Raw genomic sequence first — 24,844 nt, 5'->3', positions numbered from 1 at the left:
TCACTAACAGCACTTGCCCCTACAGTCTGTTAAGGCTATATGGGGGATCTTTGTTTTGTGAGAGAGTACATGTGAGAGAGTGTGTAAGCACGTGTGTGTGTGTGAGTACATGTGTGTGTGTGAGTACATGTGTGTGTGTGAGTACATGTGTGTGTGTGAGTACATGTGTGTGTGTGAGTACATGTGTGTGTGTGAGTACATGTGTGTGTGTGAGTACATGTGTGTGAGAGAGGTACATGTGTGTGTGAGTACACGTATGAGTGAGCACACACATGTGAGAGAGAGTGTGTGTAAGCACACGTGTGTGTGTGTGTGAGTGAGGGAACCACTGAGAGTCACGGGCGGGGTTGGGGCGGGGGTTTTATGAATGGGGCCGGGCCGTCGCCGCCGCCGCCGCCACTTTCTCCATTCATAATTCGCCCACTCCGAAGCGGTGAAGCCGCGAATCGCTTCACTGCCACGACTGGGAACCCGGCTGCGGGAAGAGAAGGAGGGAGGGAGAGACGAGAGAGAGTGAGAAGAGTGGTCGCTGCTGCTGCTGCTGGTGGTGGTGGTGGAGGGGGACGAGTTTGCGAAGCAAGCGTCCCGCATTCCACATTTGTAGTCATCAACTGCGCGATGGAGCCGTACCTCGACCAGCAAGTGCCTTTGACGGTCACCTGCAATGTGAGTATGCATGCACTCGCCTGTGATGCGTGTGTGTGTGTGGAAAGAAAGCAGGGCCGTGCCAAATGGGCCACAATGATCCGCGTTGTACTCTTATAAAGAAGGCAGTTTAAGTAAATGGCAGCGATTATTCTCGCTCTTTGCAAGCGATGCAACGAGACCGAAGTTTCTCGCGCGTCGTCGCTATATGTGCTGGCCTGCCAGGCTCATTACTCTCGTGGTGAATTGTTGCTGTGGCGCAACAACTGTGATTTGTTTTTTTTGTTTTTTTGGTTTTACATCGGGATGGTTGTGCCCAGATCATCGCACCGGGGAGTAAGAGGTGGTGGCATCGCTGATGATTCCACTTGGTGTGAATCGCAGTCCCATCGCGTTGAGTCCGCTGGAGTGAAGAACGCTTCGACGCGATCTTTAGGAAAGACAAAAAGTGAAGCGGATGACGCTGGTGAAGCGGCGTAGGTCTAGTGGCAATTATTAACATCCTACGCCGCACTTCAAAGGATAACAATGGGTTACGTTGGAGAATTAAAGTGCTTTATGATTGCGCGCACGCGCGCGTGCGTGCGTGTGTGTGTGATGGTCAGGCAGTGATAGGATAAATACGCTTGACGGTGTATTGCTTTGGTTTTGTCGTGGTGTGTGTGTGTGTTTTTTTTTAAAAGAGCCGTAATAACGCCTTTGCGAGAATGATTAAAGTCTACGCTTGTCGGGCACTGTCACGAATAATGCACGTCGCGTTGTGCATGGCGCAATGGTCGGCTTGCGGTATTCCTATGATAGTAAATCGCAGCCCTTTGTCAATCCACCGCTGGATGAGGATCTCCTTCCCCTACGCCATGCGGATCGTGGTGGGGGGGGAGGTTGTTTGTCCATACTTCACCCACTTTGGTCGGTGCGCCCCCACTGATTTCGAGACGCGGCCATCAATCGAACTCGGGTTAACCGGATTTCACAGCGCATTGCGCGACAACCATAGTTCCACAGCTGCCCTCGAAGGTAATACCGCCGACGCACCGAAACAATGCAACGTCAATGTCTGCAACGCTTGGAGAGAATCACGTCCTCCCCGTGCTCAAAACGAGCTGTTGCCCATCTCCGTTGGTGGAGGCCTCGGAGCCAGCGGCAGCAATTCCACATTGTTTACGGCGGCACTAGTTCATCCACAGGACGGTACCGTATCATTTACCCTTGCCTAGTTCGTACACCACGAGCGAGTGACACCCTCCCCCCCATAAGCAATGAGAACAATTGAGAATTAAGTGCACCGTTCGCAATTGGAGCCGTTGGATGCAAAGTTCTTGAGCGAACATCACGGGCGGAGCTCATTGTGGAAGTCCGTGGTGGTGGTGGTGGGCCGACGTCTTCGAGAAGGCGACGCGTGGCTCGCGAGCGAGAGAGAGAGAAAGAGCGATATTGTATTATGGAGTCGGTCCCATCCGCTTTGCCCGCTCCGGTTCGGGCTTGTGCTTATTCGGGGTTGTGTCATGTGTCCGGTGTGCGATCTGCGTGGGGCACTGCTGGCTCGTGGCGAGGGCGCGTTACACTCTGTGCAGTGTTCGAGGGGCGTTAAAAGCGCCGCTTGTTCTCTGGTGGCGGTGGGGTGGTGGTGGGGGGCAGGTGCCGGTTCAGGGCATTCAACTCTCGGCCGATTTTAACTGCCCGCGCGCAAAAAAAAATTGCGGTTTTTTGTTGTTGAAATTTCAGAGGTTTTTTTTCACAAAGGCGTGTTTGTTGCTTCGCGTGCGGTTCGTTAGCGCGTTGATTCCTTTAATTCTCTTTCCCTCCACCCCTCCTTTCACTGCCCAGGGCGTAATAGATTTTTTTTTGTATCAAAACAAGGTTATATCTAACACATGTAGACGCATGTGTGACTGATTGAGAGCGATGCGAGTTCTAAGGATGCCCGAGAAAGGGCTAGAAAGTTGACATTTTAATCGTAGCGTCGAATCCTCTCATGAGAAACGAATACAGTCTCTGAAAGTTATTTTTTTTATTTGGGCACCCAAATATTATGACTGGGAATTTTCTTGGTTTCACTCCCAGAACAGGCTTAATTCTAAATTGCTTTAATCCTCGTGCTTTACACTTATCACCAGTGAACTTTGTAATTTTCCTCTTGTGGAGTGTTATATTAAAGGCATACAGTGAGGGAAAAAAGTATATGATCCCCTGCTGATTTTATACGTTTGCCCACTGACAAAGAAATGATCAGTCTATAATTTTAATGGTAGGTTTATTTGAACAGTGAGAGACAGAATAACAACAACAAAATCCAGAAAAACGCGTGTCAAAATTGTTATAAGTTGATTTAGATTTTAATGAGGGAATAAGTATTTGACCCCCTCTCAATCAGAAAGATTGCTAATCTCAGCTTGTTACCTGTATAAAAGACACCTGTCCACAGAAGCAATCAATCAATCAGATTCCAAACTCTCCACCATGGCCAAGACCAAAGAGCTCTCCAAGGATGTCAGGGACAAGATTGTAGACCTACACAAGGCTGGAATTGGCTACAAGACCATTGCCAAGCAGCTTGGTGAGAAGGTGACAACAGTAGGTGCGATTATTCGCAAATAGAAGAAACACAAAAGAACTGTCAATCTCCCTCAGCCTGGGGCTCCATGCAAGATCTCACCTCGTGGAGTTGCAATGATCATGAGAACGGTGAGGAATCAGCTCAGAACTACACGGGAGGATCTTGTCAATGATCTCAAGGCAGCTGGGACGATAGTCACCAAGATAACAATTGGTAACACACTACGCCGTGAAGGACTGAAATCCTGCAGCGCCCGCAAGGTCCCCCTGCTCAAGAAAACACATATACATGCCCGTCTGATTCAGAGGACTACTGGGTGGAAGTGTTGTGGTCAGATGAGACCAAAATGGAGCTCTTTGGCATCAACTCAACTCGCCGTGTTTGGAGGAGGAATGCTGCCTATGACCCCAAGAACACCATCCCCACCGTCAAACATGGAGGTGGAAACATTATGCTTTGGGGGTGTTTTTTTGCTAAGGGGACAGGACAACTTCACCACATCAAAGGGACGATGGACGGGGCCATGTACCGTCAAATCTTGGGTGAGAACCTCCTTCCCTCAGCCAGGGCATTGAAAATGGGTCGTGGATGGGTATTCCAGCATGACAATGACCCAAAATACACGGCCAAGGCAACAAAGGAGTGGCTCAAGAAGAAGCACATTAAGGTCCTGGAGTGGCCTAGCCAGTCTCCAGACCTTAATCCCATAGAAAAGCTGTGGAGGGAGCTGAAGGTTCGAGTTGCCAAACGTCAGCCTCGAAACCTTAATGACTTGGAGAAGATCTGCAAAGAGGATTGGGACAAAATCCCTCCTGAGATGTGTGCAAACCTGGTGGCCAACTACAAGAAACGTCTGACCTCTGTGGTTGCCAACAAGGGTTTTGCCACCAAGTATTAAGTCATGTTTTGCAGAGGGGTCAAATACTTATTTCCCTCATTAAAATGCAAATCAATTTATAACATTTTTGACATGGGTTTTTCTGGATTTTTGTGTTGTTATTCTGTCTCTCACTGTTCAAATAAACCTACCATTTAAATTATAGACTGATCATTTCTTTGTCAGTGGGCAAACGCACAAAATCAGCAGGGGATCAAATACTTTTTTCCCCTCGCTGTAAGTGGGGTGCCGTAGTGCAGCGGGTCATGTGCTGCCCTACGAACCTGTCAACACTAGTGATCATTATTTGAACTGGTCCTGGGCATCCCCTAGGTCGACTCGGCATCAAATGAGTACCTGGTGCGATGTGTAAACATTGCCACTGAGGTGCTCGCTAAGCATTGCCACCTGAGGTGCTCGTTAAAAGCACTTGCCCTAACAGTTTATACGAGGGCTCTCTGTTAAAGCCAATAGAAAACCTCATGGTACAGTGAGGGAAAAAAGTATTTGATCCCCTGCTGATTTTATACGTTTGCCCACTGACGAAGAAATTATCAGTCTATAATTGTAATGGTAGGTTTATTTGAACAGTGAGAGACAGGATAACAACAAAAAAATCCAGAAAAACGCATGTCAAAAACGTTATAAATTGATTTGCATTTTAATGAGGGCAATAAGTATTTGACCCCTCTGTATAACATGACTTAGTACTTGGTGGCAAAACCCTTGTTGGAAATCAGAGGTCAGACGTTTCGTGTAGTTGGCCACCAGGTTTGCACACACCTCAGGAGGGATTTTGTCCCACTCCTCTTTGCAGATCTTCTCCAAGTCATTAAGGTTTCGAGGCTGACGTTTGGCAACTCGAACCTTCAGCTCCCTCCACAGATTTTCTATGGGATTAAGGTCTGGAGACTGGCTAGGCCACTCCAGGACCATAATGTGATTCTTCTTGAGCCACTCCTTTGTTGCCTTGGCCGTGTGTTTTGGGTCATTGTCATGCTGGAATACCCATCCACGACCCATTTTCAATGCCCTGGCTGAGGGAAGGAGGTTCTCACCCAAGATTTGACGGTACATGGCCCCGTCCATCATCCCTTTGATGCGGTGAAGTTGTCCTGTCCCCTTAGCAGAAAAACACCCCCAAAGCATAATGTTTCCACCTCCACGTTTGACAGTGGGGATGGTGTTCTTGGGGTCCTAGGAAGCATTCCTCCTCCAAACACAGCGAGTTGAGTCGATGCCAAAGAGCTCCATTTTGGTCTCATCTGACCACAACACTTTAACCCAGTTGTCCTCTGAATCAATCAGATGTTCATTGGCAAACTTCAGACGGGCATGTATATGTGCTTTCTTGAGCAGGGGGACCTTACGGGCGCTGCAGGATTTCAGTCCTTCACGGCGTAGTGTGTTACCAATTGTTATCTTGGTGACTATGGTCCCAGCTGCCTTGACATCATTGACAAGATCCTCCCGTGGAGTTCTGGGCTGATTCCTCACCGTTCTCATGATCATTGCAACTCCATGAGGTGAGATCTTGCATGGAGCCCTAGGCCGAGGGAGATTGACAGTTATTTTGTGTTTCTTCCATTTGCAAATAATGGCACCAACTGTTGTCACCTTCTCACCAAGCTACTTGGCAATGGTCTTGTGGCCCATTCCAGCCTTGTGTTGGTCTACAATCTTGTCCCTGACATCCTTGGAGAGCTCTTTGGTCTTGGCCATGGTGGAGAGTTTGGAATCTGATTGATTGATTGCTTCTGTGGACAGGTGTCTTTTATACATGTAACAAGCTGAGATTAGGAGCACTCCCTTTAAGAGTGTGCTCCTAATCTCAGCTCGTTACCTATACAAAAAGACACCTGGGAGCCAGAAATCTTTCTGATTTGAGAGGGGGTCAAATACTTATTTCCCTCATTAAAATGCAAATCAATATATAACATTTTTGACATGCGTTTTTCTGGATTTTTGTTGTTGTTATTCTGTCTCTCACTGTTCAAATAAACCTACCATTAAAATTATAGACTCATCATTTCTTTGTCAGTGGGCAAATGTACAAAATCAGCAGGGGATCAAATACTTTTTTTCCCTTACTGTAGGTACTCCTATGCGATATTGCTTATTTGCAGCAGAAATTCCACTCATAATCTATGGCCTGATTTTTTTCATGCACATTGTGCTGATGCATAATCCATAGTCCAGTATAGATACAATGTTTGTGAATGTAATTTTTTGCCATAAACACTTCATGAATTTCAAATTATTACCCATGAAATATCACAGGGTCATAAGTGATGACAGTGGTTTGGGGAGTCCGTCATCTAGCAGTGGCTTGATCATGGCTCATGACGATGATGAAACAGTGGTGTTAAATTAATGGTTGATGTGGGAGATAAACTTAATTTTTTGTACTGCACACCACTTGCAGAAAACGTATTTGGACAGCATCACATTCAATAGAAAATTATATCAAGACCTGACACTTAAATCGCAGAATTTTGCACCAGAAGATTATTCGATTGAGGTCATTAAACATCAATAAGGTGGGTGTTTGTTTTTTCACTTGGCGATTGGGTTTGTGGAATGAGCGGCGCAGGGTGCCAGTAGAGCTGGCTGCGTGTCTCGCCTACTTTTGTGACCTTGTCTCCTGCCTCCATCGCAGACGGTTAACATCCCATGAGCTGCAGTGTCGTGAATGTGTGTGTGTCCTTGCCTCCCTTGGTGTGTGCAGGGTGAGCCGGACAAGGGGGGCGGAAGGGCATGTGGACAGGGCAGAAAGAGGCGCTTGTCCCAGACCGACCTGGCACAGGACTCTGAAGGTAAGGAGTTTTGGCAAAGCAGAAGTTGGGTAATGCCTACCGGGCACGAGGTTGATTCTGAACTATTAACCAGCAGGTCCCGGTCATAGTTTTCATAAGTTGCCCAGTTGGGTTTGGTTTTCAGCTTAAGATGTATGAGAATCGTTGGTTGGATGAGTTGTGACTTTGGAAATGTTCCTGTTGTGTGGTGTGTCCTGCGTTGTAGCTCGCTACATATTTTCCTACCACCACAGGCACCACCATGGTGACATTTCTTGGCAATGGTATGGTGTTTTATGGCGGTGGTAATGAACATAAATCATCGTCTTTGACAATTTATAACCAGAGCTAATACATGCCTATTATTCTGAATACGTGTATGCATATTTTGGTTACTATATACGTAACAAATTACTCAATTCGAATATAATGTACATAGCAATCATTACGTCTCCAGCAAAATCTTGGCAGGACCCTCCTGAAAAAATCACGAGACTTGGTGAGACTTTCCTGTGTAAATATGTATAATAGCAATAACACATTTCACGTGTGTGCATGTCAGCTATTTCTTGAGAGCTAATTGGGTTCTTTAACTCTCGACTTGCAGTGCAATGACGCAGCGTGATCTTTACCTCCTTTCTGCAAACGAAAGAATGTCATTAATATTTTATATCATTTTACATAATGCGTCATACCGTTAAGTAACTGGGAGTAATACACAGTAATACGAATAATAATAATATATCAAATATCTCTGCCATTTGTTCCAGACCTTTTCCAAGACTTGAGCCAGCTGCAGGAAGCTTGGCTTGCCGAAGGTATCTATCAATTTCTTACATCTGTACATTTTCTTAACATTTTCCAAATAGTGGGTAATTTATGGTGCTTATAATGCATTCCCCGTTGTATGATCTGTTACGAGAGGTGAACTGTTGAGATTTCCTGTTCAATATGAACACTGTAGTCGATCCAATGCGACACAGATTACGTCAGACTTTCAATGAATAGTGATATACTACAATATTAATAATACAATCTTGTACATGTACAGCACTTTTGTCGATCCACTGTTGGATGAAGGCCTCCCGCTGCTGTGCGGGTTGTTGGGGGTTAATTGACCATACTTCACCACGCTGGTCAGTGTGGGTTGGAGCATCGAAGTACAGAACAATAATGGATTTTGTTCTGTGCCGCTGTTCCGTTCCTCGTTCTGCTGTAATGTTGACTAATGCCTATTTTATTGAGGCGATATTGGCACGTAAAATAAAGATTGATTGATAGCTTCGCTGACGCCCTGCTGACATCGTAGACAATAATAGACTAATCAACTCTTATCGCTACAAGAATAACATATTAATAGTAGAAATGAATGAATTTAAAGGCTAAAATTAGCATGTGTGAAGAAAACAACTTTACCTTGATGCTTCTGCACAATGGAGGCTGGAGTAGACCAACAAACTAGTAATCTAGTTCCATGCGGTTCCAGAGATGCACACTCGGCAATAGGCTTGCATAGATTCATTAACTGCAATTGATCCATTGGGTTATGCACGCACAGATTTGAGTCTGTATCCTTTACGATATTTATGATGTATGCAAATTATGTGCAAGTAGTATGAGAGCGAAGCAAAGACATGGAACGGTGCGACGGAAACAGACGAGACAAATGAGCTAAAGCAGATTTTATTTAATCAACTTCGTATCCCAAATCAACACAAATCGTCGAATGATGGGGGTGGTGCATAATTACATGTTTACAGTCCATTTAAGCATAGCAAAAATCACAGTTAGTGTCCTGAAAGCCAGGATAGGATGAATTACCATTTGCTATTCTATATCGAATGTTTAGTACAACTATTATTGATTTTACGTAACATTTGGTTTTGAAAAACGTGATACAATTTTTAAACATAGATGGGATAAAATAAAAATGAAGTTGATATAATCCGATGCAACAATTTTCCTACATTTCAAATTTTCATTATGATCAATCTTAATACAGTATGTTGCAACGTTAATCCGGTTTCCAAAGGCAGCAGATCGGATGGGTTGGGAATCGGCCAGTTTCCGGTAATGACCCAGTCCGATGGTACATCCCATTTAGTTTCCGATACAGAAATTGTGCAATCGTTGAAATAGCATGTACAAAAAAATACGTAAACAAAGAATAATTATTGGTTACAGCTGGGTCTAAGGTGCTGTGCAGTGATACACCAATGATCCCCACACAATCAGCCGTGATATTATTGATTTATATGTTGCCACATGTTGTTGTTGAAATATGTTTCCAAGATGTATTTTTCAGCTCATTTAAAATGCTCTTTATTTCACTGAGTTAGAGTTTGTTGAGTTACATTAGCTTTGCAATGGATATATGGAAATATATTGATGTTTGTGATGCTCATTTTCGAATTATTACACTTATCCCTTACAGGTTTTATCTTAACAGTGTTTTATATATACACACCTTTAGATACTGCTCATGGGGGAAGCTTGCCCAAGAGGCATTATTGTATACAGTAGAACATTTCAGCTCCATCTCATCTTCACAACTCCTCTAATACAGCACTGTACACAGACTTCAGTGGTCTGGGAAATGGCACAACCATTTATTTACACTTTGAATTATGATACATTCCCAAAAAAACAAGTCAATAGATTTAGTCTACAGAGTTTTTGTTCTTTTGTTTTATATATAAACTAGGCGTACTGAGACAGTGACATATGTGTACAATGGTGCATTTAATCTGTTTCAGTTGTCTTATTGGACAGGCCATTAAATATGGCGAATGCATTTGCAATCCGTAAATGAAACACATGTTGTGATCTGCTCGGTGCGTTACATAAATTGTGCTACCATCATAGGGACTTTGTAACCATGTATGTCCAGTACGAAGTATGATCCGAAGAAACAAGAACCACGTAAAAATATTGTTCACGACATACATTCACTTGTCATGCAGCAGCTTAATTAAAATATAATTTACCCGAGAAGAGGTATTGTCCTTAGTTGTTTTGGTCATAGCATGGTCTGCCATGACAGAGTCGGTTGACGTTCACAAGTATTTTTTGACGGATGCCACCACGTCGCAAACACTAGGCCTCGGTGGCTCCTCAAATTTAACTTCAGCTGTGGTCATCATCAGTAGTCTTATTTATAGAGTGTCTGATAAGTGCCACATGTCTCATGATGTAAACATTGATGAATAGGCAGGTGGCATTATCCTTAAAAACTGCAGCTTTGAGGAATTGACCTATGGTGCTGGAGTGTCTGACATGTAGCTAAGAAGTGGATGCAGATGTTATGATCCCAACACCACAGGGTCTGTGTGTGTTGATGGATATTTCCTCCAGTGCACTGCAAAAATACATTTTTGTATAAGCGTCCAGTGCAGGGCTCCTTTCCAATCAATGACTGTGCTTGTAATCCAGAAGCAGTCGGTTTTATCTGCTGGCACGGCAGTGGAAACAATTGGCAAGTTTCTTAAACCCCTCCGCTTTGGTCCCACCCATCGGTATAAATGGCTTCACAACAGTGAAGTCGATCGGCAGGCCATGTGTGGTGGGGTAAATTGTGAATACTCAAACCTCTGAAGAGAAGGCCAAATCCTCTTGAGTGGGGTTCTCTAGAGCGCCCTCTAGTGGAGGCCATGATTTTTCCTAATTGTATATCTTGATAATCCCTAGCAGACCAGTGCTGCTTTAACCTCTCACATCCCTGTAGATTAACCGATCCTATTGTTCCATGTCGCCCTCATGGATGCATTCTTTCCTTTGGCTGCCATTCCATCACTCATTTTGCCCATCAGTCATTTTTATCATTCTGTATCAATGATCTATTATATAATTCATCTTGATCTAATAATAGGATTTTTTCCCTTTTTTCTGGCAACAAAACTGAAACCTTTTTACAAGGATTCATGTCTGCATTAACCACAATACCTGCAGTTAAAATGCAAACAAAAAACATACTATGATAATATATGCATTGTCCTTGAAACTGATTGGTCCACACCAAGGGACGGCTTTCTTTTAAGCCTCGACCCAATTGGTGCTCGACCAGATGACGCCGGTATTGTGGTTAATGCAGACATGAATCCTCGTAAAAAGGTTTCAGTTTTGTTGCCAGAAAAAAGGGGAAAAATCCTATTATTACATTTTGGTACTGGCAAAGGAGGTCTAATGATGTAGATGCTCATCTTGATCTCTTTTGAGCCCCTGTTGGTAGTTTCCAGTTGCTAATGTTTTATTTCTTCTGATCCCATTGTTTATTGTGACACCGTCAGTCATGTTCACGTGTTGTCTTCCTTCTGTTCGAATTATTTTCCTTGTGGTTTTACAGAGGTCTGTATATTTATGAGGGTGAGTAGTCACATTTAACTTTTTAGGAGATCACATTTGTCGGGGGTTTTTGACCACATTTCAGATTGCATTTTCTATTTTCATTATGTCATAATACATGTAATACGCCTTAATAACATACATTTCTAAGCACTAAATGTAATATTTTTTAAACATTCATAATTTAAGTGTAATCGTAAACATGCAGTTCTGTCGGTAAAAGAAGCATAGTTTAACGTAATGTTTAATATTTTTATGATTGAAGCAAACTTAACGTTGCATGTGGAATAAAATGATGTCACATCATGATGCTTTTGGTGGGAAAAGCCCTGACGCAAAGTCATGGAATTGGCATCACTTCTGGTGACGTCCCACTTCCAGATAAATCTGAAACCATTTTCTTTTTTCAGATGATCCGAAATTTAAATATCTCGGCCTGATATTAGAATTTGAACTATTAAACTGAAAATAGAGAATACATCCCAAGTCTGTTGGAATTTTCAGGGGTTTATCCATGAGAATAAAGTCTATTTCATGTTTAATTATCTAATTTGGCTCCTCCATGTCCACCTTGTAGATTTTAAAAAATGCATTAATTACCTAAACGATTTCCAACTCTAGGAGGCATTCTGCTCTCCCCTTTTTCTTTCTGATGCCATGTCCTTTCCCATCTCCATTCCTCTTGCCTACCTCTACTTAAGTCCCCGTTCCATTGGTTTAGTGTGTGTAGCTCTCATTTCTAAGTTGTGTAATTATCTTCATGAATGTGTTTTTACTTATACATATTCGTGGAGTGTTTAATGGGCATTTATATTGAATTACTTTTAACATACAGTGATTTGAGAGTCTTAATATACGTTGGGCAAAGTAAATGTAAGTTGGGCAAAGTACATTTGAATTCTAAACACCTACACTCGATTCCCATAGATGCTAAGAAGCCTACCCCTCCATAATTGCTGTAATTTTTCCCCTTTATCATAGAAAACGTTGATTTGAGAGTCTCAATAAATGTATTGAGGTATCTCCTTTCGTCAGCACTGTGTCCGGTTCAGCAAGGTTTGCTACACACAATGAAGTGAAGGTAAAATTCAGAGGGAGTCCTGTTCATACTCAGTGATGCTTGGCAATCCCTGCTCCTTCAGCATCCCTTCTGATGCCACAGTCGATGGATCCAGAGCTGACTGGGACTGGGGGTTTATGTGCGTCGGTTACGGTTGTTGTTTTGACCACAATTCACAACACTGGGCGGTAAGGGTTGGTGAAGGGGGCACCATTTGTCCTGCCTCTCACTGACTGGTATGGGTGCTTGACTGGTCTTCAAGGGACCCAAATTTCCTCACCATGCCAGTTTACAAACATTGTACATACAAGAACATCTGCTGATGGTATACAAGTACCGTATGTCCATGTAAACGTCTATTCTCTAAAACGTTTTTATTGCACATAAAATCCAATCCTTGGCAAATAAATCCTCCAGAAAAAGATCAGGTTTTATTTTTGAATATGGTCCCCATGATGTGTATGTCTGACATTTGACTGACACCTTTGAAAAAAAATTCCCATGGGTTTCATTAAAAAATATAAAATATGGTAGGTGAACGACTGTTTGCACACAAATCTTTTGCTGTTTATTTAGGAGAGAAAGCTGACAGCATTGGAAAATTTGACATACCAGTTGATGTGCCAGATGCCATGTAGTGTTGCATATGACCTTTGAGCAATCGAAAATGGCACGACGTGGGATCCAAGCAATAGATCATCCAAATAGCAGCTTAAAGGTTTAATAAAAGCCAGTGGCTGTGACTGAGCTTTGCTGAGGGAATGGCAAAAGCAGCTGTTACTGCCTGGATCAGGACAAGACCTGTCCCATCTTGCCCCGTGGGTCTACTTGGGAGCTTGCGTTACTTACAGTATGGGTGGAGGGAGAGAGAGAGCCACCATACACTCTGCTCTTGCTCGGTCGCTGAGCAAAGTGGTCTTCGCCATAGGATCATGTGTCTGGCGCTAACATCAGTGGTATAATTCTGGGAAAAAAACATTTTGACGCCTGGCTATCCGATGCGGCATGCCCTCCTTGCAAAAAAAAAATACTTGTTGCGTGGTGTTTACCACTCGGCATGGGAACTGACGCCTGGAATAGGGCATGGCTGAGTCTGGCTCGGTGCCCAGCTGGTTCTGTGAATCGCTACATTTAAAAATAGGCTCAAGCATTTTATGAATGAAGGGGTCTTGGAACTTGGCTTTGCTTTGGCTGGACCAGTTTACTTAAAAATAAGGCTGTCTTTTTAAGTGCCTGAAGTCATGCAAAATGGCATCGTTTAAACCATTGGGGCCCAAAGACATTTGTCAACATAAAGCATGTACTTGTTTATTTATGTAGCCTCTCTTTCTCTGTGTTTATCTCACTATTTCCCTCGAACCCATTCCACTCTCACAGCCTTCTTCCTCCACCCGTTCTCTACCCTTCCCTCTTTCTGTCACTCATATGCTTGCATTGATATTGTACCAATGTTTGATCTCATTGATGTGTGATATCCAGTACATGTATCTTTCATTACAAACCTTTTGGATGTTATCGATACTTTTAAAAAAATTTCATATATATTTTAAGTGGCGTGATGTACTTTATTTTGCAATGTCCATTGTCTTTGTATTATGGAAAGGGATTGCAATGTTCCAGTGAAGGGTACTTGTTGAACTACAGTAGTATTAAGCCATAATTTCAATTGCAAAGGCCTTATCCCATGTATTATTTATTTGAAGATGCTAAGACTTTTTATCCTCTTTGGAACATTCAAAACACCCGTGTTTGCATAAATGTGTACAAATGTATGGTTATATGCACAATAATACAAATTCTAAATAATAATGAAATAATATTCTACGGTTCTTTTGGTAAAGTCACGTAGATAGAAAAAATAACAATAAAATAATAAAAAAGTGAATAAAAATGTCACGGCGTTTCAATCGCAACACAAGCGGTCGTCATCAGGAACAGTGAGGTTAGCCTCTGAGGGCAAGCTGTTTATAAAGGTTTAGAGATGGGCGGGGCAGCTAATGTTAATGTAGAAGGCTCCGACACAGGCTACACCAAATCAAAGCATTGCACCTCGCTCCACACACCCACACTGATGACGGTGGAGGTGGACAAGAAAACACAAATCAAGTCATGACCCAAAGTGGTTGATGACATATTTCCAATGATTTCCGCGTCTATAACGTTACTTTCGGTTTAAATTGTCTCTGTCTGTATATATGGATGGCTTTATGAACGAATCTTTGTTGATAGCCAGTAGGCTTGCAACGTACCATCGTCTTAGAGAAATCAATTTCGAGTGAGCCAGCTGCATTAAAATAATGATCAGCCAGGGCAGAAGTATTGGTCCTACTGTGTTTCAAATCTGCCTTATGTTCACGAACACGGTCCGAGACATGTCGCTTAGTTTCCCCAATGTAACTGCTGCTGCAGATACAGCTAAGTTTGTAGACGCCGGGATATATTGCATGTCAGATATCTTGTCTTTCACAGATGGGATCAGATAATGAATTTTATGTACTGTGTTAAATTGGACCTGGATCTTGTGTTTGTTCATAATTTTGGAAATATTTTTGGTTACCCCTGCTATGTATGGCAGGGTGATGGTTTTGATTGGATCCTCAGATGGCTCCTTCCTCACGGTTGGGGTGATGGCTTTGCCGATTGTGTAGTCAGAATATCTATTCGCCTTGAGAGCTTGGTGTACGTGTTTGAGTTCACTTGTTAGGTTTTCATGGTCGGAGATACATTGAGCTCTGTGGTGTAGTGTTTTGATGAGGGAATTATTCTGGGATGGATGGTGGTGGGAATCAGGTTTTAGGTAGGTGTATAGGTTATTTTCCTGTAGACAGAATGGCTCATTGAGCCATCTAGTTTCTTTTTTATTAGGACATCCAAGAAAGGTAGCATGCCATCCTTTTCTACCTCCATGGTGAATTTGATGGCTGGGTGTATGTAATTGATGTGGTTGAGGAATCGGTTTAGATCCGGTCGGCCATGTAGCCAGATGACGAACGTGTCATCCACGTACCTCTTCCACAGGGACGGGCGTAGAGTGGATGCCTGGATGGCGTCCATCTCAAAATTTTCCATGAAAATATTGGCAACCGGAGATAAGGCAGAACCCATTGAGGTGCCTTCAGTTTGTTTGTAGAATGTTCCATTCCAGGTGAAGTAAGTGTTGGTGAGGCAGTGTCTCACCAGGGCTGGTACATCAGCATTCAATCCTTGTTGGACCAGGTCTTCAATGATTGCAATGGTATCGGGCACAGGTACTTTGGTGAACAAAGAAACTACGTCAAAACTGACGAGTATATCATCTGGGGACAGTGAGATGTCCTTAATTGACGATACCAAGTGAGATGAGTTAAGTACAGAAGAGGTGGTCTTACCAGTGAATGGCTGTAAGGTCTCGGACAGATATCGGGCCATAGAATATGAATCCCAGCAGTCACGAAAGTTTTAAGTAAAAATGTAATAATGAAATAAGGTAGGCATATTATTATAATACTAATTGAGACCATTGGTGTGCGTGAACATGTTGCGATGTGTGTGATATCGCTGCATAATTCAGTATGGAATGTACCCCTCAGAATTTGTTTACAGGGATGGAAGCCATGCTTGTAGTCGCTGCAGTGAATGACACTTGTACGTTTTACACGTTATATCGATGTAGTCAACTGGCACACAGCACGTTTTGGCACTGGCACAAAGAGAACGCTAGCTCGGGGTAAACATAGGACCGAACACATTTTCTGGTGTACTGAAATAAATTAGTGAATACGTGTAATCGAATTAAAAAAATGTCACTGTAATTACAAGATGACATTTTAGATACAAATGTACCGTACAAGAGATGTATTGGGAGTTTTTGTTTAACAAGCAGTGTAATTCGTATACCAGACAGTATTTACGTTATATTTATTTCACTCCCAACTAACAATTAATCATGTTTTGCTGAATATAAAACATCGAGAAAATGCAGTGCTGTGTATAACCACAGGCTAAAAACAGTGCATAACCTTTCCCATTTACACATCCTTATAATTCAAATACTGTCACATATACAGGGTGCTTTAAAAAAAAATGATAACACTTCTGAGAATTTGCAACAATACCACAAAAAATGTGTCTCCGGGCTTTTGAGACCACCGGAGAAGATTCCAAACATGTGTTGACAATGATGGGAACAAGTGGAGAATTTAAATTTTGAAGCTATTAACATTTGTTATCATGTTACAGTGTATTATCAGTTCTTTTTCCATTAAAAACGAGAGTCCCATGTAAATGGTAATATTTTTTTGAAGCACTCTGTATTATTGTCAGATGTTTTCTTTCTTTGAATAAACACAAACATTCAAACTATTTCTGACATTTAAGTGTTGATGCTAAAGTTAAGTCTGCTTTCGCTGTGCAATTTAACACTTTAACATATTCATATTTATCACCCTGTCTCCAGCCCAGGTACCAGATGATGATGAACAATTCGTACCAGATTTCCAGGCTGAAAACTGTAAGTTCTACACTTTGCTTTTTTGGCTGCAGTTCATTCGTTCTGTTTTCCATTTGCATTATCTTTTGTGATATCTTGTATAATGAATATATAGCATTTCCCTGTTCCAAAGGATGCCCATGACAATACATTTTGTATGTGTGTGTGTTTGGCATTTGTACTTGGAAAGAGTCAACTGTCTCGGTCCACAATATCGCATTCATGTTTCCCGAGTGGAAATTTAAATATTAGTACATGAAACATTTCATTTAATGTAATATGAGCATAATTGCTTTCTATGTACAATGGTCACAACATTTTGTAAAATTCTGTTTAACACTTGGCAAGAAATCGTACATTTCATGAATCAGAGCATCAGGACAATGCACACATCTCCGTCATATATGTAAAGTTAAAGACAAGCCACAGCAGTGCGATGCGATTGTGGCCATACAATCCAAACTATGGACCATATAGTAAACCACTGTAGTCTGCACCCCTTCAATGGAGGATTTGCAAAACTGCATGATCTCTCTACTGAAGCCCTCTCGTGGATAGCAGACCTCGACATCGGTAATTAGCGCCTGCATATATCACAAGAGCAGAATGTAGCAACCCACACCTTTTAAAATATGTACAACATCAAAGGGCGTTTCGTTCCTTAAAAAGGAAATTGCACGATGAAGTACATTTTAATGAACTACCATACTCTTATGATCATAGTATTTTACAATCTACAGCACTGACTTTATTGGTGTTCCATTGCCATGGGGTTCCCAATCGATCTTAGTGATACACTGAGCTCGGATGATACTAAGCAGCCAATGTACAAGGAATTATGGACACGCATTTATAGTAGGAGGTGATGCACGTTCATAGTAGACCTACGTAGGAACATGCTTTAGTTACCTACAGGGCGTAGCTTTCTACTGAATATGACTGGAGAAGACATGTGATTAGTTGCCATAACCTTTGCGAGAGGTATACCTGATGTGGTATGCTGGGTCCCGAAATTATTTCTGTGCCACAAAAGGGGACAGACCCGGTTGATATCAAGCTCAGGTTACCTAGCAGGTCGAAGGCAAGAGGGAGGTAAAGAGAAGACAGAGAAATATACAAAAATAATTACTGGTTCTGTTGTGATGTCTATAGATCGGTGAAATGGTTTGGTTGTTTGGAGAGCCAAACTGGGCCAGTGAAAGGGTGGTTGGGGGAGAATGAATAGGAGATTGAGGATATGTTTTACACGTATTAAACAGGAAATATATTTGTTTACGAAAATGTCATCGGACATTTTTGTTCATGTGTTTTTGTCAGCTCGGACTTTCAAATGTGAATGGCATTCTTCGTTTTGTTTTGATAACAAAGATTGTTAAGATTGCTATTAACCTTTAACCCTGTTGATAATGTGTGGGGCCACGCTCCAAGAACCTTGCGAGTTAACTAATCCAACCGAATCTTTTTAGGCACATGGCGCTTGACCGTGTTTATGTTGAAATGTTACTCGGTGTGTGTGGCAGTGCACAATTGGTTTCCATTGCATTTTTTCTTAAAGAGTTCTTTGGAAGCATTTACAAATGTCGATGAGCTTATTTGTCCTTTGCATTAACCTTGCAAATCCAGATTTATTTTTCAGTTTTGAAGTGTATTTTTCCGTATTTGCAAAATTATGATCTCAGTTAATATGCAATACAGTATTTTTTAACTTGTGAACAGGACCATTTTCTGGCTATGCAGTTATATTTAAACTGTATTATCTGTGTGTTTTGTCTAATGACATATACGTTACACTGGTGTGGTTTTATTTAATTCTGGAAAATACCTTAGAATAATTTATGGTCCATAGTTCTGTGAAAATTTTACATTCTATTCTCAAACTCATGACATATGTATAATGTATTTCAGTGGCTGCTGTTTAATACAAAAAGGGATTTTCTGTTCTTGTTTTTCTGTTATTGGCACTGCTAGTGTTTTGTGGTAACCCATCTGCTGCAGCCCACTCATTCATTCACATGGCCATAATCCCATTTCCATTAATGCTTTTCCTGCTGGGCCATGTGAAGGCATTGCATAAATGTCTCCTATGCCTGGCCTTACATTCAGCAAAAAATGTCCATCTGATTATAATTTATATCTACACAAAGATGGTCGTAGAATGGTGTAGCAGGTTATGTCTGAGGTCTAGGATTTGTCATTTTTTGTTATCTTACTTTACCCCTTTCATAGTATTCTGCAAAGAATAGTTACAGAATAAGAGCACATGGGCACACACAGGTTTTGACATACAGTACACTAGTGTAGGTTATTGTATGCAAGTATTGAAGCTAAGGTTCATTGTGTTAAATGGTTACTCATTTGTCACTATGAATGCTTTGTTATGATTATATGTATCCTTGTTGGTCATTAAAGGTAAGTCTTTTCGGCAGGTTTTACAGTTTGATAATTAATTACAATACTGTAGTTTAATACGTAGATTTTAGAGACCAATATTATCCATAATAGGTTTATTTGGGTTATATTGCGTACATATAAATGTGGCGTTAAACCCGCCACCACCCGACACTGCCAATTAGTAAGGTTTTGGCTGACGCCTAATGAGGCTGGTTGTAATTACCGGTGATACATCGTACTCGGATTGTAAATGTTATGGGTTTACTCTCTAACACACCAGTGTGCTGAACTAGTATCTAATTGGCACGTTTTGTTTACGTGTCAATTGGCTGTGTCGGGTGGTGGCGGGTTTAATGACACATGTATATTTACGCAAACTTACCCGAAAACACCTCTCATGGACAATTTTGTAGTTGCACAGTACTACAGTTATAGTCCTTTTAACATTCTGCATGGGCACGACAAGGAGCTGACAATAATTGACGCATGTTAACTCTGATAATTACCAAATCACACAGAATATGCCCAATCTCGTAAAATGTCAAAAACGAATCATAGTTGGGTCTGGACAATACTTGGTTGGGTGACCACTATTTACAAAATACAGGCTTTGTTGACAGTAGAAAGCAGTGTGGAGAAATACACTGATGTTATACCCTCCCTCCCTCCACCACGCATACCTTTACCAACCCTCGCTGGCCAGTGTGGTAAAGAATGGTAATATATTTCTCATGGCCCATCAGGTATGTGGAGGCCTTCATCCAGCAGTGGATTGAAAAAAACTGGCTGTACACGTACAGTACACATACAACTCTGTCGAAGCAAAGAGATGCTCCAAGTTTACATGTAAAAATCAATGAGGCTGTTCGAATGCTCATAAAATATCGACCGATAAAAAACACAAACCATCATTGTCTTTACAGAAAAAGGGCAATATGTTTAAAGGCAGCGTTCAAAGATGATTTCAGCGACGATGGAATTTATTAGCCGTCATAAACATATACAGGCAACGACTAAATAATGTGCAAACACTGACTGCTGCAGCTATATAAAAAAAAACCCATTGTTGAGGGCTGTTGTATTGTCAAGGTGTGTAAAATCCCTCAGGCCACATTCTCTCACCCACCTCTGTACTCTCTGCACAAAAAATAGTGGATCTCATGCTGTTGCCACGTAACAGCTGTTTGCAGGCAGATGTCTGTGATGGTTGGTTGTCTTTGTCTGTACAAAATTAATGAAAACTTCAGACATTTACGAAACCCCACATTGGCATAAATTGCTCTGGCACAGGAAATAATTTTGGAATATTTTACAGGATGACATGAGAATGTTTTCCTTTGTGTGTGTGTGCATGCTCTCATAAGATGTACTGTTGCCAAAATTATTGCGGCAATAAGCAATCGTACTATCCTGTTTGCTTATATCAAGATAGGGTAGAGTAGCATGCTGTTTGCCGAGTACAGGGGCACTCAATTGCCCAGTCATGCCCATGGTGCGGGTTTTATTTTGCTGATGTAAAAACGTTTGTTAAACAACAGCTATTACACTAATGAAAGTACTGCGTTAATAACTGAAAACATTTAAAATAAACACAATACAGATTTAAATGTAATAAGTACAACATGCAGGGATGGTGGTGATGGAGTGCAATGCACTAAGAAAATGCACTATGAACCTGGTGACTTGTGGTCAATACACAGCCAAAGCAGAACGCGTGAGTGGCGAGTGATATCTGTATTGTTTACAGGCCATGCAGTGCAAACCCGCACTGTCTAGTGTAGTGAAGTATGGCCAAGCAATCCCCATGACTGATACGGCAATGGGGATGCATTCATGCAGCAGTGGATTTACAGTGCTGTTAATTGTGAATCTAGTTTTAACATTATAACGATGCCAGATTACAGTCGCGCATCCACATTTGTCAAAGAGCAGAATATAAAACCCAGAGTACTTTATTTAAACAATTCTTTGAATTAAAAAAAATTGCTTTTAAATACACATTAATTAAAGTGTAAAATAATAAGTGCATAGTAACTTGCTAAGACCTGTGAATGACAGCTCATAAGCCATGGGTAATTGCATGAACATGAGACAAAAAAAGGTGGACACCAAACAACCACAGGGGCTATAGGTTACTGCATGAAGCCAAGCAAAGACTTCCGAGTAGAGAAAGTGGAAACACATGTTGGCTTAGTTTTTCATTTACAGTGCAGTAAGTTGAGCATGGATGCATTACGTGAATAATGCCTGTTCTGCTGCACAGCAAAATATGAGCGTCCCATTTTTAAATCATAGATTCACGTATTTATAGTTTGGTAATTGTTTTTATTCAGCGATCTGTGACAATAATCCGTACAATCCCCTCTTTGGGAACCCTTATTGTGCCTTAGGTAACAACGCCACATTTGTTTTCACGACGCATTTTTACACAATACATGTGAAATGATACTGGGTACCCATTGATATCGCTGTCAATTTTTTAAACATTCAAAGCCCCCTTTAGCCTTGTTATTTGACCTTTATGAAAGGGCACACCTGTTTTTCTTCCTTTTTTTTACGTTTAAGTAACCGGTCTGCTTTCCATCAATCTCGTAGGTCACTTGACTACTTGCAAGCCAATTGGTTCTCTGGCCAAGGGTTCGTGCAAAGCTCCCTCAGCATGTGGTGATTACAGGATCTGGATGTGGGAAGTGTTTCATCACTGTTTCTATGGGGGATTTCCCATGAATGTGATACATTGCAAATTAACGGGACAGCGGGCTTGGCACATCCATGGAGTCGCTGTAAAGCGTGAACAACACTATCTATCCCTTTTGTTAAAAAAAAGTATCACAGAGGAGTTCACGAGATAGGATGGAATACACAAATTGACGGTGTCATTTTTGTCTCTGGACAATGCATGCAAAAATGTGCACATGTAAAGTAATTTGTTCATTTCCACTTAGAAGTGTGAAACGCTGTTACTAAACAAATACGACAGATTAGGTCTCATTAATGCACGTCGCAGAAAACGAAGAGAGGATCGCACATTTGTAGTAAAGCCCATATGTATAAGCGGCACAGATGAAGCCATATTTATTTTGTAGAAGTGGCTCGTGAAGTCTTGTATTTGCATGATTACTATTTTTTCAGGAACTCAAAATATAATGATGACTTGAATAATAATGTAAACTGTAGTCGTAGAAACATACATGTACCTACACAACATTTGGTCAGCGCAGCTTTGCATACAATCCTCTTGTAAAAACGCTTTAAATACTGCCGGTATGTCGTTCCATGAAGTTATGCAAGCATACGATTGTCTAATCGCCTGCTATTCGTATGTTGTGTATATATATGCAGGTCATCTTGACAAAATTAATAGAATTTATAGACAATTGTCAATCCACTGCAGGGGCGGGGGGGGGTGGAATAGAGGCTTCGTCACGTCACGCTGTTCATGGGGGCAGTTTGACCATCGTTCACTATGCTGGTCGACATCAATGTTCGCCGTGGCTGCGAATCTGACTCGGGTCGTGGCGTTCATCGCGCAGTGTACTAACCACTGCTGCCACTCAATACACGTGTTTTAAAAATACATATGTGTGTGTGTATACGTGTATGTGTGTGTGTGGTTATGCATGCGTGACATTTCACCCCTTCATAAGTCACTGTAAATGGCTAAGATGATTTAAAATGGGGAATAAAAAAGGCCGATCTCGTCACGTCTTTGCAGCTAAGCAGGCTAGAGCCTGGATAGTGCTTGGATGGGTGACCACCAGGCATTACAACACGTGTCCTCGGCTACTGCAATGTCAGCAGAGGGCAGTGCAGAAAACTACATTGTTGGACTGTAGCATGCTCCATCCAACATCTACGTTGCCTGCCTTCACCAACCCACACTGAGTAGGATGGTGAAGTATTGTTGAACGGACCCCTACGATATGAGGAGGCCTTCATCCAGCAGTGCATTTATGAAAGCTCTATATGTGTCGAGTAAATACAATACTCTGTATGGATTAGTGAACATCGTTGCTAATGTAAGTTGTGTGAAGATTATTACTTTTTGGAATTTGGCACAGGCCTTCGCTGGAAAGGAGAGGACAACCGACAACATAAAGTAATAATTTATATCCCAAATGGTACCTTATAACCCTGTATGGGCATAGCTTGCTAAGCCTGTCTTGCTGTTCATTCCAATTCAGCAGCAGAAGGGAAGCATTGGAATGTGCCCCTCCAAATCTGGTAATCCCTTTCCGTGTGACAGTTTTTGGAAGCATTGTCATTGACCTATTCTCATTTGACTTTTAAAGCAAACTTGTGCATAGTTTTTTTTTAATGCTTGCATAAGAAAAATAAATGTTGGAGTAAATTTAAAACTGTAGGCATCGGAAGGTTTGTTTTGTTAGTCTTGCAGCCGAGATTGCGACAACCCAGTATTATTTTATTTTATAGTTTCCCTTCTTTCGTGACTTTACCGAAAGAACCAAGAATATGAACCCAGTAAACATTCGACGCTGGGCATGTGGTTGGGATCGTTGGATGAACGGTGGCCTAACGTTGCCCCAATTTTCCATGTTTACTGGTAATTTATCAGACTAGTTTGAGCTACTAGCCCTAAGGGGGTAACGCTGAAGCTCAACTGAGCAGCGAAGGACCGAGGGGAAATGTGCCCTCAGTAAAATAGGTGTAAGGGGCCATCCATTAGGTACGTATGCATGGAGGGGGGGGGGGGTTAACCCAATTGCATACGCTTGCGTATGGGGGGTTTTACTAACAATGTGCGCATAGGAAACGGTGGGGGGGGAGCCTCGATAATAATTTTTATGTAGACAAATTATAATTATTGAGGCTTCACCCCCCCCCCCCCCCCCGTTTCCTAGACAAATTAATTTGTCTACATTTGATGTCTACATTGGCCTTCAAATGAGTTAGATAGTCCGGCGGTGGACTATCTGTTTAAACACGTTCATATTATTCATCCTTGATCGTTTCTGCGTGGACTAAATATCGGCCATTCTTTAGGATTCGGTGGGGGGGGGGGGGGGTGCGTCAGGCGTACTCAGGTGGGGGGGGCCGGCGTACTCAGGTGGGGGGGGGGTGCGTCAGGCACACGTAGTTGGGGGGGGTAAAAAGAACGTGTGCGTAGAGGGGGTGGGGTCAAGTTAATAGATTTTTACTTACGTACTAAATGGATGGCCCCTAAGGGACACGAATCACTGTGGTGCTAGGCTACACACTAGCATGGTTAGAATACAAGTCGCTTACTAAGCTGTTCAACTCAATGTTCACGAGATAGAGCCCTGCAAAAATAAACTAGACTTGCAGTTATGCTTGGAACCCAGGAATCTTACTGCAGAACAGTTGTTGTTATATCTCTTCTTTAACCAGGAGATGAAATAAACCCATTGAGATGTATGGAACCGCAATGCCCCTTTTGCATAGGGCGACCTGGGTTACATCATGTGCCCGGCAAGTGACTACGTGACCTTGTCAAGAAGAGTAAACCATACAATACTTGCCCACTGTATTGTGTACTGTGTAATCTTACTCTTGCAACCACCCACGGACAACTTCCATTACGTTGCATTTAACCAACCGCATCGGAGAGAATGTATCCAACTCGAGGGACATTAACAGTGAGCCACTATTACAACCTATTTAGAACTCGGATGTTACTGCATGACCTTCCTGTAGCAACTACTCATGCATATCCATGATAGAGTTTTTT

At 42.0% G+C, this 24,844-nt stretch overlaps 1 protein-coding gene across 2 annotated transcripts in view; it reads left to right on the top strand.

Moving 5' to 3' along the window:
• Positions 1-217: 217 nt before the first annotated feature.
• LOC116938746 (ETS translocation variant 5-like) overlaps positions 218-24,844 on the top strand; it is a 56,292-nt gene continuing 31,665 nt past the window's right edge. The window contains exons 1-4 of one of the 2 annotated variants that reach the window (XM_032946324.2): positions 218-666; positions 6,808-6,895; positions 7,645-7,692; positions 16,711-16,764. In XM_032946324.2, coding sequence (XP_032802215.2) covers positions 364-666; positions 6,808-6,895; positions 7,645-7,692; positions 16,711-16,764 — 493 coding nt within the window. In that variant the 5' untranslated portion in view covers positions 218-363. The remainder of the gene's footprint in view (positions 667-6,807; positions 6,896-7,644; positions 7,693-16,710; positions 16,765-24,844) is intronic. The other variant, XM_032946326.2, reaches the window with a different exon arrangement.

Source organism: Petromyzon marinus, chromosome 4 (genome assembly GCF_048934315.1).
Source record: "Petromyzon marinus isolate PM22_M1 ecotype Great Lakes invasive population chromosome 4, UKy_Petmar_22M1.pri1.0, whole genome shotgun sequence".
Lineage (NCBI taxonomy): Eukaryota > Metazoa > Chordata > Hyperoartia > Petromyzontiformes > Petromyzontidae > Petromyzon > Petromyzon marinus.
The sequence above is the reverse complement of the archived record's forward strand: the minus strand, read 5'-3'. Positions and strand labels throughout refer to the sequence as shown.